A 22,814-nucleotide genomic window follows, 5' to 3' on the forward strand; every position below is an offset into this window, starting at 1 on the left:
TTTGCATTCGGATATGGATATTAATTAACAACCCAAATCTTACTAAAATCTTGACTTTACAAAGCCTATATTAGCTTTTTTTCTTTAAAGGTACAGTTAAAGAATGAAATAAAAATGTTATTTATTTTCTGAAGTGATGAGGCTTAATATTTAACTTACTTATGCCTCTGCACTTTTTAATGCTGGCTGCTACAACTGAGGGTAGTTTGGTATCCAAATTTTGAGTGGAACTGATTTTTGCTCCTGCAAGCACGAAGAGCACATTATTAGATAAAGTGCATCTAATATAAATGCCAGCAAAGATTGGTATGACAGCACCAATGGCTCTAGATAAAACAAAAATTATTCACGTCTTTAGAATAAAAGTGTTAAAGATTTTGAAGTACAGTTATTAGACCATTCTTTATTAGATTAAGAAATGGTCACTATCACCAATCATTCTAAATTCTTTTCCTTAGACCCATTTTTTTTTTTACTATCTGTAGCAAAAATGAGAAAGCAATACTCCTCTATGTCCAGACCACCTAGTCAAGACAGCCTCTGTGAGAAACAAGGCTGAGGGCTCGACATAGCTTTTCACAATGTATGTGCAGTAAAATAAATTCCTCACATTCAAATGAGATTGGGCCCCAGATGGACAGATTTAATTTTATAAATTATAGACATACATACATACTGAAATATAGCATACTTATGAGGGAAAGAAGGTGGGTTTCCATCTGCCAATTCTAGGCGCAAAAAGGCAAGAAAATAAATGATTCATGCAACAATGGTTATTTTATATAGTTTGTATGGATTAAGTGTAAAAAAAGAATATTATAATTTTATATGAGATTCCCCTTTTCACACATTTTAAAGCGACTGCCTAAATTAAGCATTCCACTCAGATTCTAGCCAACTGACAAAGTGCATCTTAAACAGAGACTATCAAATCTCCTGAGGCAATGAGTGGCATAAAAAAAACACAAAAAAACCCTTTTGTCCAACAGAAGCTAAATGTAAACTTTAAACCCCAATACCCAAGAACTTCTATAATCCTTATTTTATAATGACAGATCCACAGGTTTCAGGGAGTGTAAGGCTTTCCTTTTATTTCAATGGGCTTCCAATCAGTTCCTTTAAAGATTAAGATTCAAACCCTGGAGTCACCCTAGGGTATTGCTGAAGACCAAAAATATTGCATTTCTGTTGTATGGAGGCATTAGAAAGCAGAGAGATTACAAAGAGTGACTCTACAGCTATATACAGCTACTTGTAGACAAATCAGAGGACTGGTCAGGGTACAGACAGTGGGTTTGGAACCTGCCAGGATCCAGTGGATTACAATAGTTTGTGGAGGGAGGAGCCAGGCAGCCACTACTACAACACAGTGTGTGCAGATACTTCAAGGGGGAAGATTCCAGGCCATCAATATCTTTCTAGTGCCCTCACAAATCTCTTTCACTCTGGCTTTACACAAGGATTGGAATGTGAACCTTTGAGAAGTATATTGATATTTATTTTCTTCCATATAATTCCATATCAATCTATATAATATTATCTCTTCATAACTTTATGTTGATAATTGACAGAGTTTTGCTCAGTTAAACTTTACTGGTTTTAAAATCTAATGATGCTAGATAACTAAACTGGCAGAAGAGTTTTTCTATTGAGGAATGGACATGGCATTTTAAAACATTTCTATTTTATATGCATTTTAAACAGTTTTTTAATTAAATTTAGGCCATACTATGTTTAGGTTATATTAATACAGTATACTATAAACACCAAAAGAGATTATTCTTACCCACCACTGAAAAACAAGCAGACCTCAATTATTATGCTTTTATCCATCTGGAAATGTATAAATTACTTCTGTCTTTTTTTACTCCTTTTGATAAAGTTATTTATTAAAGTAATTTTTAGTTTATTTACAGTCTCCTGACATTTCTTCTGCAGGGATAATCCATAACAACATATGATTAAAACAAACTGTAAATCCACTAGTCACTTGTAAATTTAAAAAGAAAAAAACAGGAATATTTTTAGTCAATGTATGTTATTTATGACCCCAGATCATCAGGATACCTAAGCATGTGCTGAAGGGTCTACTCAGGTGCTGCAAATTCTGTATGTGCTTAGGTATCCTGCTGAACTGAGAACTATATCCTGTCAGATTAATTCTAGACACCTAAACAAACCTATGTAACTGTATCCAGGAACCCGCAGTATTCTCAAGTGCTCTTATTTTGCTAAGAGTGATGTTAGATGTTATTTTGCTAAGAGTAATGAACACTGAGGAAGTTTCATCTCATTTGTGAGGTAAACAACTTGGAGTGCCCCTTGCCGATTGTTTTATCCATACCACATACTGTATCATCCCCAACTGTATGTATTAGTTTGTATAATACTGCAAAATTTTGAATGTATATTTTTCACTGTACAACCCGGTCAAATATGGATCTCATAGTAACCACTGTTTTATAATATTTCAGTAGTTCTTTCCTCTTCACACACAGGCTGAGGGTGGCAGAGGTGAGCCGGGGCAAGCAGCGGTTCCCCTGCGCCCCCCCTCCTTCCCCCAGGGTTATCTGCTGCAGCGCAGGCAGCTGTCCTCGCACCCCCCGCCCCAGCTCACTTCCACCTCCCTAGGTCTGAGTGCGAAGCCACCGCCTACTTCTCAGCCCGCCCCGGCTTTCCGTGCAAACAGCTGATTCGCGGGAAGCCTGGGGTGGGAGGCGGAGAAGCAGAGAGGGGTGGCGCGTTCAGGGGAGGAAATGGAGTGGAGGTGAGCTAGGGCTGGGGTGGGGCAGGGATCTGCCGGTGAGGGCTCTGCATCCACCAAATTATTCCCTTGAGTGCTCCAGGGCTGGAGCACCTAAGGCGCCACTTTTGGCCAGCTAAATTTAGAAGCCCTTTTAGAACCGGTTGTCCCTCGCGGAACAACCAGTTCTAAAAGGGCTTCTAAATTTAACAACTGGTTCTAGCGAACCAGTGGGAACCAGCTCCAGCTCACCACTGGCTGTGGTAGCACAGGTAGCAGTAAATCTGCCTGAAACCAGCAGGCATGAATTTTGCACAAAACAGCATAGATACTGGACGAATACTGGCACTGGTTGAAAGTAATACCTGCATCTAGACAGTTACTTTAAAACTGCCACTCCTGGTCAATTTGATGAGCTTGCAATAAGCTCTTCATTCATATTTATGTATCATATACTACTTCTACAATGTCTATAAATGTAAGAGTGTGTGTTTCTAATAATTTAAGTGTGTATGTGTAAGTACTGTGACAGACCCAGACCAGTCAGGTGCAGGCGTCTGGTTGAAGGCAAATATACTGGCCACTGGATGAATAGTTTTCTGTTCCCTGAGTGACCAGAGCAGGGGCTGATCTAGAGCAATCAGGAACTTGCTAGAACCAATTAAGACAGGCAAGCTAATTAAGACACCTGGAGCCAATGAAGAACCTACTAGAATCAGTTATGGCAGGCAGACTAATCAGGACACTTGGTTCAAAAAGGACCTCCAACAGTTAGTGGGCGGTGCACAAGGAGTGAGAAGGCTTGCTACTGGAGGACTGAGCAGTACAAGTGTTATCAGGCTTCAGGAGGAAGGTCCTGTGGTGAGGATAAAGAAGGTATTGGGGAGGCCATGGGGAAGTAGCCCAGGGAGTTGTAGCTGTCACGCAGCTGATACAGGAGACGTTGTAGACAGCTGCTATCCACAGGGCCCTGGACTGGAACCCGGTGTAGAGTGGGCCCAGGTTCACCCCCACCCCCGCTCCCTATCGGAGACAGGAGGGGAACTCCCTATCTGAGACAGGAGGAGTTGACCTGGTCTGAGACACACACCAGAGGGGAAGATCTGATTTGGAAAGGGATCTGGCCTGTCTCCGACCCAGTAGGTGGGACAACAGAGATTGTGGAGATTGCTCTCCATTTTCCCCATGCTGGCCAGCGATGATGTTAGCTAAGTGAACGGCAGGTTTGAGCCTCTAGCAAAAGCAGCCAAACTGAGGGCTGCTGTGAACCTCTGAGACGAACAAATCTGCCAGAAAACGCAGGACCCACCAAGGCAGAGGAGGAACTTTGGCACAGTACACAAACAGAAAATACTGAAAATACACTAGGATGACAGTTCTCTAACTGTGCTCCATGGAGACCATCTTATTTGAAAATGAAGCAGTGGTGATAGAGGGTTCAGAGAAGTGATCCACAGAATGAAAAAGTTGCAGAACCATGGCACTGGTCTGAGCTATAATCATTAGGATTGCACAAGTGTAACTGAGAGCAGCATTTAGCTCCCTTTGTTAAAAATGTGGGCTTAATCCTGCACCATTAAAGTCATCTGGAGTTTGTCCACTGAGAAGGATGGCAAGAGGGTCAAGTCTTATATACAAATAGATACAGACACTTGTACAAAAATATGTAAAAAGTATATATATTTGTATATAAATATCTACACAGAGCTGTGTTACAGTTGCAATTACTGTGAATATACATCCTGTCACTAAAAAAAATAAAAATTAATGTGTATATTGAGAGGATAATACAAGACAGCTGTATATTTTCACAGCAGAATTACTATCAAGATTATCCCTAAATCAAATTCTTTGTTGTTTTGAAGTTAAGGTTACTTGAGTAAAAAACCCAACAATATGATCCCTAAAAAACAACTGTCATAAATATAAAGGGAAGGGTAAACCCCTTTAAAATCCCTCCTGGCCAGAGGAAAACTCCTCTCACCTGTAAAGAGTTAAGAAGCTAAAGGTAACCTCGCTGGCACCTGACCAAAATGACCAATGAGGAGACAAGATACTTTCAAAAGCTGGGAGGAGGGAGAGAAACAAAGGGTCTGTCTTTATGCTGCCTTTGCCGGGGATAGACCAGGAATGGAGACTTAGAACTTTTAGTAAGTAATCTAGCTAGGTATGTGTTAGATTATGATTTCTTTAAATGGCTGAGAAAAGAATTGTGCTGAATAGAATAACTATTTCTGTCTGTGTATCTTTTTGTAACTTAAGATTTTGCCTAGAGGGGTTCTCTATGTTTTGAATCTAATTACCCTGTAAGGTATCCACCATCCTGATTTTACAGAGGGGATTTCTTTACTTCTATTTCTATTAAAAGTATTCTTGTAAGAAAACTGAATGCTTTTTCATTGTTCTCAGATCCAAGGGTTTGGGTCTGTGGTCACCTATGCAAATTGGTGAGGCTTTTTATCCAACATTTCCCAGGAAAGGGGGGGTGCAAGTGTTGGGAGGATTGTTCAGTGTTCTTAAGATCCAAGGCCCTGGGTCTGTAGTCACCTAGGCAAACTGGTGAGGCTTTTTACCAAACCTTGTCCAGGAAGTGGGGTGCAAGGTTTTGGGAAGTATTTTGGGGGGAAAGACGTTTCCAAACAGCTCTTCCCCAGTAACCAGTATTTGTTTGGTGGTGGTAGCGGCCAATCCAAGGACAAAGGGTGGAATATTTTGTACCTTGGGGAAGTTTTTGACCTAAGCTGGTAAAGATAAGCTTAGGAGGTTTTCATGTAGGTCCCCACATCTGTACCCTAGCGTTCAGAGTGGGGGAGGAACCTTGACAAACACAAATTAGGGTTCCCATATATCCGGGTTTTCCCAGACATGACCTCTTTTTTGGCCCGCTGATCTCCATCTGAGCAGATTTTTGAAGTAAGAGGAAATGTCCTGGATTTTTCTTTGCGGACCAGATGTTGCAGCTCAGAAAAAGCAGTCTCTGCACCCCAATTGGTCCTTTCCCTTTATCCGCAGTTGCCAGTTCCTGTTCACCCTGCCAGATAAGCGGAGCCACAAAGAGCCTCTTGACTGGGCCATACTCAGGGCTGGGGTTACAGGACTAGGTCCCAGCTCCCCATCCTGGGGAAGAGAAGAGGCCCACAGGGAGGCACTGACTGACACGCCGGCACCATGTCCCAGGCCTGAACCAGCCACCATGCCACCAAGATAGGGAGCACAACACTGACCCCCACCTCGAGTGTGAGGCCACAGATACCCACTCTGGATACCCCTTCCCAGTACAAACACCCCTCCAGAACCCCCACAAAATCCCTTCCCAGTACAACCCCCAATACATCTCCAGTACCCCCCAACTGTACCCTTCCTCCAGCAGCGCCTTCTCCCTCTGCCCCCCAGCAGTGTCCTCTATTTGGGAACTTGAAATATGATTACCCTAGTCCAGATAAAGGAACCTTCTTTAAAATACCCTAATACTGAGACAGCATATTAACTAAATTGCACGAAGAGACTCTACTTTTCCACAAGAGACTTTTCTGCACTTCCAACATATAAAGAAACAATGTACGTAGCAAATTTACTGAGACACATTTTTCTAAACGCAATACATTAATGCCATCTTAAGCAACAATCTTATACAAATGTAGGACAATTTATAAGCTCCTGAAATCCTTTCAGCTACAACTTTCCCTCTCTACCTGCCCCTGGTAATTTTTTGATGCTGCAGAAAGATGGGAAATGTGTAGCTAAAGGCATCTCAAACCCAAGGCTCTTGGCAGTAGAATACTATCACAGTTACGATACTCAACTAGTATTCCACATGCTCTGCTCTATCCCTAAAGGTATAACCTTATATAACCCCTTTTTATTAGGACTGTCGATTAATCGCAGTTAACTCACACGATTAACTCAAAAAAATTTATCATGATTAATCGCCGTTTTAGTCTCACTGTTAAACAATAGAATACTGACTGAAATTTATTAAATATTTTGGATGTTTTTCTACATTTTAAAATATGTTGACTTCAACTACAACATAGAATACAATGTATACAGTGCTCACTTATTTTTTATTACAAATATTTGCACTGTAAAAATGATCAAATAAATAGTATTTTTCAATTCACCTCATACAAGTACTGTAGTGCAATCTCTTTATTGTGAAAATGCAACTTACAAATGAAGATTTTTTTTTGGTTACATAACTGCACTCAAAAACAAAACAGTGTAAAACTTTAGTGCCTACAAGTCCACTCAGTCCACCATTCCAGAGTACATGCTTCCATGCTGATAATGCATTAATTAAATTGGTGACTAAACTCCTTGGGGGAGAATTTTATGCCTCCTGCTCTGTTTTATCCACATTCTGCCATACATTTCACGTTATGGCAGTCTTAGATGATGACCCAGCACATGTTGTTCATTTTAAGAATACTTTCACTGTAGATCTGACAAAACGCAAGAAGGTACCAATGTGAGATTCCTCAGGATAGATATAGCACTTGACCCAAGGTTTAAGAATCTGAAGTGCCGTCCAAAATCTGAGAGGGACAAGAAGTGGAGAATGCTTTCAGATGTCTTAAAAGAGCAACATTCTGATGCGGAAACTACAGAACCCGAACCACCAAAAAAGAAAATCAATCTATGTCCTCTGGAATAGTGGTTGAAGCACGAAGGGACATATGAATCTTTAGCGCATCTGGCACATAAATATATTGTGATGCTGGCCACGACAGTGCCATGCGAATGCCTGTTCTCACTTTCAGATGACACTATAAACAAGAAGCGAGCAGCATTATCTCCTGCAAAGGTAAACAAACTTTTTTGTCTGAGCAATTGGCTGAACAAGAAGTAGGACTGAGTGGACTTGTAGGCTCATTGTTTTGTTTTTGAATCCAGGTTTTTTTGTACATAATTCTACATTTGTAAGTTCAACTTTCATGATAAAGAGATTGTACTACAGTACTTGTAATGGGGGAATTGAAAAATACTATTTCTTTTGTTTTTTTACAGTACAAATATTTGTAATATACAGTGAGCACTGTACATTTTGTATTCTGTGTTGTAATTGAAATCAATATATTTGAAAATGTAGAAAACATCTAAAAATATTTAAATAAATGGTATTCTATTATTGTTTAACAGCATGATTAATAGCGATTCATTTTTTAAATCACTTGACAGCCCTACTTTTTATAACATGATTCTTCTTCTTCAAGTATTATAAAACTATGTTATTAAAACAGTATATATAATCAAACAAACTCTCACACTGAAACGCTACAGGTGCCTGGCATTTTCTTGATATTTTAAAAATCTGTTTTTTCAGACACTTTTTTTATTGAAATGATAGATCTACAGACAAAGAGTATCACAGATGCTAGCACAAACAAGGGCACACAGGGAAAAACTTTAAGCGTTTATTTTCAAACTGAAGCCTTACAAGCAAAAACTATGTACTTGTATTAAAATATAAATGAAAATTGTAAGTGAAATGTACGATCATGCCAAATATTAGTGAAGCAGAAGTATGTTGGTTTGCTAAATGTTCTTGAAATTAAAACAAAAAATATCAAAACCCCACATCAACAAGATCACAAAGAAATCTGGCAAAACCTTGCAAAAAAGAAAACACGATTTTAAAATGATTGTTCAAAATTAGAGAAGTCCTCAATATAAGAAAAAAAGAGCTCGAAAAAAAAGGTCACACAATATTTTGAAACATACCCGCCTTCGACAGAACCTATGAGGAGATCCTTCCTTAGCAATAGACAACAAAATATGAAAAGACAATCATCCACTACTCATATAAGTAGCTATTCATTAAAAAAAGTATATTTCACAACAATTTCTGTTTTTGACTGGATATACATTTGACTTCAAGTATGTAATTCAGCTAAATCAAAGCCCTTATTAAATGAATAGTGGTCTCCATTCTCCATTCCTCATGAGATCTTCTGAATCGTGACCTTGTCTATGTTAGATCTTACTTTTTTTTAATATAACTTACATTGCTCAGGGGTGTGAATAATCCACACCCCTGAGCAACATAAATTATACTGACATAAGCGCCAGTGTAGACAATGTTACAGCTACCATATCTGATGGGAAGTGGAATAATTAAGCTGATGAGAAAGCTCTCTCCCTTTGGCTTAGAGCGTCTTTACCACAGCTGTGCCACTGTAGCGCTTCTAGTGTAGATGTAGCCAGTGTTAAATTATAAAATATGTTTTGAAAATTGCAATATAATACATGGGATAATATAAAATAGATTTATTTATATATAGATAAATAAATCTAACAGTTAAATACACACACCTGGGTTTTTTTACCATGCATTTCTACAATTTTCAGAGTTAAAAAAAACCAACAACATTGACTGACCTTCCGTAACTGTTGTTCTTCAAGATGTGTTGCTCATGTCCATTCCAATGTAGGTGTGTACTTGCCCCGAGCACCGCCACCAGAAAGCTTTTCCCTCAGTGATATCCATCAAGTCAGCTCTGGTGCGCCCTGGACTTGTGCATTCACAGCACTGGTATAAAGGGTCCCACTGAGCTGTAGGTCTCTCAGTTCCTTCTTTCTGGCTAACTCTGACAGAGGGGTAGGTGCAGGAGTTTTGGAATGGACATGAGCAACACATCTCAAAGAGCAATAGTTATGGAAGGTTAGTAATCCCTTTTTCTTCTTTGAGTGCTTGCTCATGTTCATTCCAATATAGGTGACTCCCAAGCAGTTGTGCAAATGAGGGTTCAGAGTTTACTGGCATGCTGATTATAGTACTACTCCGCCAAATGCAGCATCATCTCTAGCCTGTTGGGTGATGGCGTAGTGAGACACAAAAGTGTGAACTGACAACCACGTTACTGCTCTACAAGTGTCATGGATGGGAACTTGTGCCATGAATGCTTCCGATGATGCTTTGACTCTTGTGGAATGTTCCATCTGGGCAGGTATCTTTGCCAGGTCACTGCACGTGCGGATACAGGAAGTGACCTATGATGAAATTCTTTAGGCTGAGACTGGCTTTCATCCTGTCTGCAATGGCCACGAATAGTTGAGTGGATTTCCAACATGATTTAGTCCTTTCTATGAATAAGGCTAATGCACGTCTGATGTCCAGAGAGTGGAGCCTCTGTTCACACGTGGTTTCGGATAGAAGACCAGTAGGAAGATATCCTGGTTACTATGGAATTGTGAAACCACCTTTGGAAAAAAAGCCAGATGTGGATGCAATTGGACCTTGTCCTTGAAGGATACCGTGTAAGGTGGTTCTGAAATGAGGGCTCGAATCCCCGAGACCCTTTTAGCAGAAGTAATGGCTACCAAGAAGGTCACCTTCTAGGAAAGGTAGAGCAGAGAGCACATTGCCAGCAGCTCATATGGGATCCTGTCAGTCTTGACAATTCCAGGTTGAGACCCCAGGGAGGGACTATTTGCTGTACCCGGGGGTATAATCTCTCCAGGCCCTTAAAAAAAATAGACTACAGATGGAGTTTGAGAACACAGAACAGCCATTCGGCCATGGGTAAAAAGCCAAGATTGCGGCCAAATGGACCCTAGTAGATGACACAGTTAGTCCTCGTTTCAGGTGGAGTAAGTAATCTAGAATAAATGATAGTGCTGATTTCATAGGTGAGACACCCTTCTGCATATACCAGATCGAGAACCTTTTCCACTTTGCCAGATAAGTAGCTTTAGTGGACGGTTTTCTGTTCCCTAGAAGTACCTCACAAACCGGCCCGAGCATGCTAGCTCTGCGGGGTTCAGCCATGAAGCTTCTAGGCCAAGAGACGGAGGGACTCGAGATTCGGGTGAAGCAGGCAGCCATGGTCCTGGAAGATTAGGGCAGGAAACAGAGGTAAACAGATTGGTGTTTCCACTGAAAGGTCTAGGAGCGTGATAAACCAATGCTGGTGGGGCTAGGCAGGGGCTATCAGGATGACTCCCGCTTTGCCCCTTCTAATCCTCATCAAGGCCTTGTGTATGAGAGGAATGGGAGGAAATGTGTAGAAGAGATGACCCGTCCAAGGGAGGAGGAAGCATCTTTTGAGAGACCTGGAGCTGTGACTCAGTAAGGAGTAGAACTGGACACATTTCCTGTTGTGTTTAGTCACAAACAGCTCTATCTGGGGAGTTCCCCACTTCTGGAAAGCAGCTTTCACAACACCTGGGTGAATGGATCATATGTGGTGGTTGGAGAAGTATCTACTAAGGTGATCTGCTAGCTCATTCTGTGATTCTGGCAGATCAGAGGCCCCAATGGGGATTGAGTGGGCTATGAAGAAGTGTTTCCTGGCACAGGTGAAAGGAGTATGCTCCTCTTTGCCTGTTGATATAAAACATTGCTGTTGTGTTGTCTGTGAGAACTGACACACACTTGCCCGCCACATGGGGCTGGAATGCCTGGCAGGCCAGGCAAACTGCCCTGAGCTCCCTGACATTGATGTGTAGCACGAGCTCTTCCGGAGACTAGAGGCCCGGAGTTCTGAGGGATCCCAAGTGAGCGCCCCAGCCCGATGCTGAACTATTTGTGACGAGAGACACTGATAATTGGGGTCTTGAAAATGGGACTTCTGCACATGCTGCCAGCAGGTCTACCCACCAATGGAGGGAGGCAATCACGAATGAAGGAACTGCGATGACTGTATCTAAATGGTGTCAGCTCAGTGAATATACAGATGACAGCCATGCCTGGAGAGATCTGAGCCAAAGTCTCGCGTGCTGCATCACATAGGTGCATGATGCCATGTGGCCCAGGAGCTTCAAGCAGATTCTGGCTGTGGTGATGGGGAGATTTCTAAGACTCTCTGTAAGCATCCCTATTGCTTACCATCGTGCTTCCGGGAGGAAGGTTCTGGCTTGGACCGACTTGAGAACCGCCCCAATAAACTCTATGCTTTGAACTGGGAGAGAGTAGACTTCTGCACATTTATTAGCAGACCTAAGTCCTGGAATGTTGACTGTATTAACTTTACATTGGGCTCCACTTGGATCTTGGTATGAACCTGTGACCAGCCAGTCATCGTGGAAAGGGTAGACCTGGACACCTTGTCTCCTCAGGAAAGCTGCAACAACTGCCATGCACTTCGTGAACACCCAAGGTATGCCTGACAGGCCAAATGGGAGGACCGCAACTGGTAGTGCATGTGATTCTCAATGAACTTGAAGAAACTTCTGTGTCTCTGAAAGACTGAGATATGAAAGTAAGTGTCCTTCAAATCAAGGGTAGTGTACCAGTCCCCTGGATCCAGGGAGGGGATGATGCAAGCCAAAGAGACCCTGTGGAACTTTAGCTTCTTCATGAATATGTTGAGTTTTCACAGGTCCAGAATTGGTCCGAGACTGCCCCTGACATTTAGAATTAGGAAATAAGGGGTCAGGGATTCTACTTCCGTTAACTCTGGTGGAACCTCTTCCACGGCTCCCACCCTTAGGAGCAACTGCACCTCCTTGGGCTAGAAGTTGCTTGTGAGAAGGTTCCCTGAAGAGGGACGGGGGGCGGGGGGAGGGAGGGAGCACACAACTGAACTGAAGAGTGTATTCCACTGCTATCGTGCGTAGCACCCAGCACTCTGCCCATATGCTCAGGGTTTAGCTGATGGCCATATTTGGGGTTGGGAAGGAATTTTCCTCCAGGGCAGATTGGAAGAGGCCCTGCAGGTTTTTCGCCTTCCTCTGTAGCATGGGGCATGGGTCACTTGTTGGAGGATTCTCTGCTCCTTGAAGTCTTTAAACCACGATTTGAGGACTTCAATAGCTCAGACATAGGCGAGAGGTTTTTTGCAGGAATGGGTGGATGAGATTCTGTGGCCTGCGTTGTGCAGGAGGTCAGACTAGATGATCATAATGGTCTCTTCTGACCTTAATATCTATGAATCTATGAATCTGAGGCAATACAGGCCCATGCCTGACAAAAATGGGATAAACAGTCCACAAAAACTGGGGAAGTTGGATTCAAGTTCTGTCCTGATATGTCTTCCCCGTGCATCCCATCAAAAGGTCTGCTTAGACCCCCCAGACTGTCTGCAGGAGGCAGGCGCAGGACAGGATTGCGGCAGAGGTCTACTCCTAAAGCCCCTGCTTTTCCTCCTATTGTGATCTTGCCAGGCAGGTGGCGGGAAGAATCAACTGGCCAGCTGAGGCTTATAATGTTTCCTTGAGGGTGCCAGTGTATAAAGCCTTCGGGACGTCAGGGTGGACCTTGAGGCCTTTAGGCTGTGCACCTTGGAATCTGTCTGCTCAGAAAAGTGATGTACCCTCAAAAGGAAGGTCCTGCAATGTCTGTTGAGCCCCATAAGGTGGGCCGAAGGATTGAAGCCAAGAGCTTCTATGCATTGCCACTGCTGAGGCCATGGATCGGGCTGCAGAGTCCGCTGCATCCACAGCTGCCTGCAGGGTCACCTTTGCCATAGATTTGCCTTCCTCCACAACAGCTGCAAATTTTCACCTGACAGTAACTACTTAAATTTCAGCATTGAGTCCCAGAAGTTAAAATCATACCTGCTCAGGAGCGCTTGCTTATTTGTGGTCCTGAGCTGGAGGCTACCTGTTGAATAGACCTTTCTGCTGAAGAGATCTAATTTTTTTGGTGTCCTTGGCCTTGGGGGTTGACCCCTGCTGACTGTCATTTCTGCTCACTGGCTGCTGAAACAACCAAAGAGCCCAGTGGTGGGTGTGTATAAAGAAATTCATACCCATTATCCGGGACAAAGTATTTCTTTTAAGTTTTCTTTGCTGCCGGCTGAGGGTGATGAGGGGATGCTGTGGTCCGCCACAATGCCTTGATGGGTCCCTAATAGCATCGTTCAGGGGCAATGCCACTCATGAAGGGCCTATTGCTACTAGAATATCTACCAGGGCATGGGAGGATTCCCTGATCTCCTCTACTTGGATCCTCAGGTTTTGAGCCACTCTTTTGAGGAGCTCCTGATGAGTCTTGTAGTCTATCTGGGAGGGCACTATGTCTTCTCCCACGAGAGCCTCATTTGGAAAGGAGGACGACGTCTGTACAGATAGAGGACACTGTTCTTCACCCTCGGCACCAGATGTGTCTCGCAGTGCTGGGTCTTGATATTCAGCACCTGGATTTTGCTCAAAGTGGAAAAGTACAGGCACTCTTGACTGACGCCACGGTGTATGACCTTCTGGAATGTGACCCTTGCATCAGAGAGAAAGCCAAGGGGGTTCCAGAAAGGACACTGTCCGAGCATCTGCCACTGTCCCCGTGGCAAGCTGTGGGTAGGAATCCTTGACTCGGGTCTATGGCCGGACAATGCCGGCTGTAGTGACAGCCAGCTCCTGAGAGAAACATATGACTCCGCCTCCGAGTCTGTCTCTGAAGATTCCCTTCCCAGAGACCAAGGTGGAATGGTGCCAACCAGTGCCGGGAAGGAGGTGACTGGTGCTGGACCATCATGGCCAGATTCCCTTTTGAAAGCACCTGAGACCTCTGTTCTGCAGAGGTCCTCCCCACTAGTGCCACCATTGACCGTTCCCATATGGCTGGGGATGGCAGTAGCAATAGAGAGAGTAAATCTCTCGCTGCCGCAAATGACTCTGGCGTTGACAATACTGCCAGGGCATTGGAACTCTGGTGGCTCTCTTGCAGTGGAGAGTCCATCAGTGCAAGACTCAATGGTACCCATTCTAGGGCCGGAGTCAATGGCACCACAAGGATTGCTGGAGCCGCAGAGTGGCCTGATGTGGGTCACACCGTACTAGTATGTCTCTGCCCCACCAACCTCAGGGTTGGGGAACGACCTCTATCAGTCTTTTTCTGCTTCTTTCCTGGCACTGGTGATGGAGAGTAGTGCTGAGGTTCCCCTGACAAACCACTTTTCTTCAGCACTCGGGATGATGGATGGTGCCATGTCTCCCACGAAGAAGAAGGAGTGTCTTTCTTCAGTGCAAGTGATGAGTCTCCTGCAGAGTAGAGGGGGTGCTCTTACTGAGGCTGAAGTACTTGGTGCTGAGTCTGAGTGACCCAGCTCCAAGAGAGGTCGTAGTGCTGCTTTCAGGAGGATAAATCTGAGCCTGATGTCTCTATCTTTTTTGGTGTGGGGCCTGAAGTCTTTGCAGATCTTACAGCACTCCCATACATGAGCTTTCCCCAGGCACTTAAGGCAGCTGGAATGGGGGTCATTCACAAGTATAGGCTTGTGGCAACAAGCACAAGGCTTAAACCTCAGAGACCGAGGCATGCCCTGGTGCTAGGAAGGGATTAACTCCACTGAGTCGGGTTCTGTTAATCTAATCATTTATCTAAAAACTGAAATTTAACTACTAAGAATAAAGATAACAATTTACAATGAGGTTAGAAAGTCCACTGAAGGAGTACTTCCAGAGTGCAAGGACAAGCCAATTCCAGCAACCATCGCGGGCGGTAAGAAGGAAATGAGGGGACTTCTGGTTGGCGGGACCCTTTATAAAAGCGCTATGAGCATGTGACTCCAGGGGGCACCAGAGCCAACCCGATGGATACCACTGAGGAACAACTTTCCGGAGGCGGCGCTTGGGGAAACCACATACCTACATTGGCATGGACCTGAGCGAACACTCGAAGAAGAAACATAAATTTAATTGAATGCACAGTGCTGCCGAACACTGTAGAAGGTTATTTTTAATCCAATACTCCTTAATAGTGATTTTAATGGCAATGCTTTATAGTTTGGGATTATAAAAGATAACCAAAATATAAAACCCATTCATATAATACAGTATGGGTTAAGTCATGCTACCACTTCCGTTTTTATCTATAAATTCAGTAAGCCTCCTCTTCAGCATCTTTAAATCTGGCCCAATATTTCTGAATAAATCAACTTTGTCTTTTGCCAAAATTCAATTAAGTATAAAGCTATTACAGCAATAAAATGACAGCTGCATCAATAATTATGCATTTAAACAAACACTCAATTCTCTTTTATCACTGTGTCTTATAACAATAACTACAGCATTTCATTATTAGGAAGATTAGAATTATTTGTTTCAGTTTTTTCATGTTGTTTCTGTAATATATTTAATATTACAATCACTATAATTTGTCTATAAAAAGGGGCTAGTAAACAATATGTTTAACAGGTTTATTAAGTTTGGCGGGTACAAAATAAGAAAAATATTTACAAAATAATTCTGTCAAAAGGAAATATTTACCTTTATTAAAAGTTAAATTTCCACTAGGATTATATTAGAAATATAAGTATAAAATATGATCATGTATTCCTTACCCTTTGCTCCAGAGCTGTCTGTGTCTGCTGTCTTAATAGAGCTTTAAATGGTCCCCCTTCTTTTCCAGCACTCCCACTGCCCATTCCTAAAGAATATCAGCACATAAATAACATCCAGAGAAAGAAGTTAAAGACTGTATTTATTAGTCACACATTTTTTTAAAAACTATATTTCAAAGTATAGTTAGAAGTTTCTGAAAGTTTATTTTTTTTACCAGTCAGGTACATTGAAGACTAAGGATCTTACCACATTTATACTATATTTCCCTTTAGTGCCAATGTAAAGGGGCATTAGGGTGAACATAAATTGCACTTTAAGTCCCTTTATACAGTCAGAGTGGTGTACAGGTCCTTAGTGTAAATGAGAATAAGGCCGTAGAGTATTGAACTTGCAGCTTTTAGTTCTACGGTATGGCTTGATCTTTTCCCCATGGATATAAGGGTATTTTTGCTATCAATTTCAATAGGCACAGTATCAGATCCGTAATCCTTATTTTCACAAGCACTCCGGTTACAGTCAAAGTTTCAATTTACATCAGTGAGTACTGCAAGATCAGTCCTAATTCAAAAGTGCTAAACTAGAAGTAATCCTACTAGAGCAATTTTCCAAGATGTCTGCTATAAAGTCAATTATGGACTCTGTGTCCAGGAATTATTTACAGTAGCAGTTAAAAAAGATTCCATGTCCTAAGGTTCATACAGTTTCAGAGTATCTCAATCATTTTTCCTCATGAGTTGGGGCTCAAAGCTCCAGTTTCCACATGTACACCACTCCCACTGAAGTCACTATAAAATCTGGCCCAAAGAGAAAACTGTAAGGGCAAGCATATAACAAATGTGCATCTTTTAATTTAACTTTTAACTCTGAAAAAAATACTGTAACTTAGAATTGAAGGACAGTCTAATTTAACATTTATGTAGAGTACATTCACTCATCTGAATCATTCAGATCAGCCATGGACTACTGCTGAGCATTCTAAACTGCCAAATTTATCTGTGATTTGCTTGCTAAAAGACATTTGTTGCTTCACAGTTACTAAATCCAGGAAGAAAACATATACCAAGGCTGTGTTTTTCCTAAAATGATCACAATTTTGGTGCATCAGATTTACCTAGTGGCATTTCATACCTAAGAACATACTTCACTGATATTTCTTATAGTCAGATCTGCCTACATGCCTCAGAGCTAAATCGATAGTTATTTGGTTTCAGTGTAACAGCAGTTATACCCTTCAATACTCTCAAAGATATTAGTGAAAACACTAAGAAAAATGAAGGATGAAACTAAAAAAAAGCATCAAGAACAAGATGAATGAAGTTATGATTAAAGGGAATATTTTTAAAGTTTCCTTAACTGCTATTTTAAAACAGACAATACATTGCTACTTTCCCTGTCCCTTTTCTTCTGCTAAAAAATCCAGTAACAATAAAGAAGGAAAGATATTTTTCCATGTAAATGTGTGAGGGCTTTTTGTTTTAAACAAACTCAGGGACTGTTGCTGTTGGCACTTCGTGTACTCACTCATTTCAAAATTGACAAATGCTATCATAATGCCTAAAATGTTATTTATATACAGGAAATGAAATATTTTTAGCTGTTCTTGGATAAGGAAACAAAGATTAGCATCTGTATAGTCCCATTAACAAAATTAAGTTATTTTATGTTATTTTGCAGTAGACCTAAATAGCCTTTTCAAGGGACTATACAATACTAAAAACAGACTGACATGAAATGAAGAATATTTACTGAGATGAAACACATTCTTAAAAAAAAAAAAACACACAAAATAATCAAAACACTATCTGTAGAAAAGAAACAGTGATTTCTAGTATTTAATTTAACAGGACAATCTAGTGATCTCTGTCAACGAAACATAAAAAGGAGAAAGTACAAATACAAAGTTTATGTACAGTCAGAATGAAACAAAACAATTTAAACAGTACAATAAACTAATATGGTTGCTAGCCACATGATGGTCAGATTTCAACAGAAGAATATGAATGAGTTGGTAAGGAAGATGGAGTGCTTGTTCCATCTAAAATACAGGAACATTATTAGAATGAAGAGAATGAAAAGAATATCAGTATTCAGTAGTTGTCTAATGGTAGCAAGTCCAATTACCAATATTTAGTGGAGACTTTTTTGGAAAAGGAAAGAATATAAAAGTATATATAAAATATTATATATATCTTCAATATAAAAGTAGGCTATTTGTTTTAAATATTGATAAATTTAAGGAAGAGGCTCTACAAATTATTGCAAGCCTCCAGGGGGAAAAAATTATCCTGTAATAGTCATGTAGCCAGCAGTTTTCAGAGACTATTTTAGCAAAAAGTTATAGAAGGCTAGGCATTAAATGCCCCCTAACCGATTAACAACAACATTCCATTTATTTCTTAAAAGGCAATTTTAAAAAGATGATTATAGATTGATCCTACCAGAAGCAGCCAGAAGCAGCTCTTCAGTGAAAGAAACACTTTTCCTCAGAACAAATGGGCTGACATGGCTAGAGTGAAGAGGGTTAAGGCTAGACCCCGGGAGGAGGAGACAGGACTTGTTAAGATGTGGGGAACCACAAGACAGAGTAGGGGAGCTAGGAAACAGGAAAATCCTAGGCCCCTGTGGGGAAGGTGCTGTGGAGGAAAGTAGTAGAGAGAAAAGATGTAGATTCAGAAGATGACTAAAGAAATAGGAGGAGGAAAGCAAAATGAAGCAAAAACAAAACAGACATTTTTTTCAAATGAACAGATATATACTGCTAACATATGAAAAAGCTATTACCAGCATACAAAGAAATGAAATGACAATATAGCAACAGTGTGGAGTAGAAGCACGTTATCAAAAATCTGAGTATTAACTTTGTTTTAAAATGTATTTAGTTTTATTAAAGAGCCAAAGTAATTGAATATTTATTTCAAATTTCAATTAAATTTTACACAAAGATTTAAAGTGAATACTTCTTAATAAAATCTATTCAAAACAGCCTTCCAACATGCCTAAGGAAAACTGATATTGTAACAAGTTCTCTTCTCCAAAAGTGAATTTAAGTTGACCATTATCCAGAAACCTAAACATTTAATTTTTAAAGTCTTAAATCTTATAATGGTGTGTGTGTGTATATACATATTTATTTCCCACATAAAAGAGGAGTGCCCATCTTCTCAATTTCCTCCATATGTATATTAATTCTTCTTTCTCTCCTTCCCCAAACTTATTAAAATATATAATACATGTTACATATGTAATATGTAACTACTTTAGCCAGATACTTCTCTTAGTTTACAATTACATGAAAAGTAGCACTACTCACAGCAGGAAGTCTCCAATTCCAAATCAGAATTAACTTTCTCAGTGCATTTTGAAACTCCTCCTCTCACCTTTTACTACAGAGAATTTGACACAGCCCATTCTACTCTGTATCATCACATTCTACTTTATAAAAGAAATTGTGGTAATAATCTTTCTTCCAACAGTTCCAACCCAGAAGACTAATAAGCAAATCCAAGTTTCTCTCTCTCTCTTTATATCATGGTATAAATACCTAAAATTATGGTATATATGTTTCTTATGAAAGTTAAACAAAGTCTTAATTTGAAGTCAACATATTGACATTGCTTCCTCAGTCATACTCTATTCCTCTTCCTTCCTCAGACAGCTTAAAAAAAAAAATCCCAATTTTCCCTTCTTCAGATGGCTTGAGTAGTTTACACCTTGAATTTCAGATCTTTTTATATTTGCCAAACCATGAATCAGATCGTCATATACTAGAATAAAGAGCTTTGACACTATGATACCCTCTACTAAGCAAAACACCCCAAAAAAATCGAGACAAGTCCAAACATAACTTTACTAAAATAATCTGTAAGAACAGTTTTCATTAAATAAAACTAGAGCCATATCATCACAGCCATACTACACTTACTTCACTAAAGAGGGATCAAACTTATTTTATAAGGCAGTAAAAGAAAAACTAAACCAAGTTAGTCTAAGTCTCAATTTGTTTTTAAAAAAAAAAATAGTATCCTTTATAGGGACAAAGCTTTAATCAGAGGTGGTTGAGCCAAGAATCCTGTAACAGTTTGTGTCCTAAGTATGGGTTGTATTGAGTTGTTAATTTAGATTATAGAACCTTGAGAAAATGCTAGTGCCATCCGTGAAAACAGTGCTATCTTTTTTATTTTAAAATACCACAAACATGTTTGGTAAAGTCTGTTTAGAACTGCCACCTGCACGAAGAAAATATTTAACATAATTTATATCATTCAATAGTATTCCCTCTCTGTTGAAGATGAATTCTTATCAAAATTAAGGATATTTAAAGATCTAACTATAAAGTGACTATTATGCTTTCCTCCCAGAACAACTACAGTTGAAGAGTCACAAGTCAAGGTGAAACGTGACTCTTAAACATATTATATATTATGTTAAGTGATTACTTTTTCAAAATTCTATGTGTGCGTATAATTTTTAGACATAACAAGCAAGCCTTCTCATTGAGACACATTTTGGCAACAGAGAGTTGAACATATTGCCAAAAGATAGCAGCTACATGATACTGCAAATAAAAGAATGACTGGGGTCACCAAATTAAATTAATAAGCAGCAGGTTTAAAACAAACAAAAAGAAGTATTTTTTCACGCAACGCACAGTCAGTCTGTGGAACTCTTTGCCAGAGGATGTTATGAAGGCCAACAGTTCTTCAAAAAAGAACTAGATAAGTTCATGGAGGATAGGTCCATCAATGGTTATTAGCCAGGATGGGCAGGGATGGTGTCCCTAGCCTCTGTTTGCCAGAAGCTGGGAATGGGCGACATGGGATGCATCACTTGACGATTACCTATTCTGTTCATTCCCTCTGGGGCACCTGGCATTGGCCACTATTGGAAGACAGGATACTGGGCTAGATGGACCTTTGGTCTGACCCAGTATGGCCATTCTTACGACTGTTATTAGCTTAAATTTAAAAACAAAAAACTGAAGCTGATGAAGATGGCAGAACTTCCTTAACGTACTAGAAAATTCCTCACCACAAAGGCCCCTATCTCGCAATCTGATCCACACAGATGCACTCTTATGTCCACATAGAGCCCACTGTTTTCAATGGGGCTCTGTGTAGGTGCAAACAGTCCATCCATCCAGATCATGTTGCAGGATCAGAATCTAATGTAGCTACTGCAGAAATGTCTCAATTTCACTGCAGACTACTATCACCCTCCTGTGTCTTTGGCATGTCTACTAAGGCCATGTCTACACTACCCGCCGGATCGGTGGGTCATGATCGATCTATCGGGGATCAATTTATCGCGTCTAGTGTAGACGCGATAAATCGATCCCCAATCGCTCTGCTATCGACTCCGGAACTCCACCAGAGCGAGAGGCGGGAGCGGAGTCGACGGGGGAGCGGCGGCCGTTGATCCCGCGCTGCGAGGATGCGAAGTGATTCTAAGTCGATCTAAGATACGTCGACTTCAGCTACGCCATTCTCATAGCTGAAGTTGCGTATCTTAGATCGATCCCCCTCGCAGTGTAGACCAGCCCTAAGATGGCCACCTATCCTGGAACTTAATCAGATAACACGTATGTTTTCCAATAATCATCAGGAATTTAATAATACAAATGTATGAATTTGTGGGGTGGTGTCTCTTAAAAATAAATATTGGCCTGTTTGTTTTTTAAAAACACTTGCTCTCAGTTTCTTTAAAAACATAAATGCTCAGCATAGGTTGTCCATAAGACATAATCACTATTTTTACACAAAAGATAAAGAAAAGGCCAAAAAAGTAACCCCCTCCCCCCCCCCAAAAAAAGAAGAGGAAGAATTACAATTTGATAGTTTATTTTAGGCTTTTGGATTGAGTTTGCAAAATTTACTCTTGAGAATCTACAACCTATTTCCATGTGTAAATTTTGAATCTGAAGTACTCCTGAGACACCGGTCAAGTACAATAACTGAGTCAAAAAATGTAACATACCTTAAAACTGTCATGATTAGGGAGATGGGAACGTTCTCAAATTCAAATACTACTTTTAAACATCATATTTAGAACCAACATTTAAAACAGCAACCACGCTTTCATACATGGGCCGAAAGTATTTTTGTTCTGTTGTAGCAGAGCAAAACAATTAAAGGAGAAGAGTTCAAAACTCCCAGGACTGTACTGAAATAACGACTGATACAGAGAAGGAAGTAAACAAGGCAGAGCCACGTTTCTTGTGCTCCATAAGAAATTGAGGGGGTGGAGGGAGGAATCAGCATTCAATTAAATTGTGAAAAGCCAGTTGAGAAAAATATTTAAGCTTTTAAAAATGTGTTCAATAGCCTTTAAAACTATTTTTAAAAAATTACACGACAGCATATACTTGATTTACCACAGCCACTTCCATAACCCTGAAGAAGTTCAGTAGACACCAGCAATTGCATTTCTAGAATCAATTTGCAAACAGACAAGTGGAATCTACACAAAAATATGGATGCATTTTCAGCAGAGAAGACTAGGCTTAGAAAAGTCACATATTAGTAAGACTTGATCACTCATTTCCCCCATCATATTATGGTGAAAATGTACCCCCATAATTTACCATCTGAAGTGGAGGAAATTAAAGGAAAAAGACAATTCCTTAGGACTCTCTTTATAACATTTTGAGATGCTTCTAAATGGCTATACTATAAAAGCTACTCTTAAACTGCCTATATGGTATGGTTATTACGCTTTGGAAAACAAAGTACAGTAAATCAGCGCACTACAAAATGCTTTCATTCTTTAATTGCATTATTTGAAATATCCAATTTCCACATCATTTTGATAACTTACATGCCAAAAAGGAAAGAGGGTTTGAATGAAAAGATAA

At 40.5% G+C, this 22,814-nt stretch overlaps 1 protein-coding gene across 20 annotated transcripts in view; it reads right to left on the minus strand.

Moving 5' to 3' along the window:
• C2CD5 (C2 calcium dependent domain containing 5) overlaps nucleotides 1-22,814 on the minus strand; it is a 134,497-nt gene that overhangs the window by 83,270 nt on the left and 28,413 nt on the right. For 11 of the 20 annotated variants that reach the window (XM_073318172.2, XM_073318218.2, XM_073318181.2 and 8 more), the window contains one exon: nucleotides 15,964-16,049. In XM_073318172.2, the coding sequence (XP_073174273.2) occupies nucleotides 15,964-16,049 (86 nt within the window). Of the gene's footprint in view, nucleotides 1-8,464; nucleotides 8,498-15,963; nucleotides 16,050-18,402; nucleotides 18,598-22,814 lie in introns of all 20 variants that reach the window. The other 9 variants (XM_073318152.2, XM_073318106.2, XM_073318114.2 and 6 more) reach the window with 2 other exon arrangements.

This window comes from Lepidochelys kempii, chromosome 1 (assembly GCF_965140285.1).
Source record: "Lepidochelys kempii isolate rLepKem1 chromosome 1, rLepKem1.hap1, whole genome shotgun sequence".
Lineage (NCBI taxonomy): Eukaryota > Metazoa > Chordata > Testudines > Cheloniidae > Lepidochelys > Lepidochelys kempii.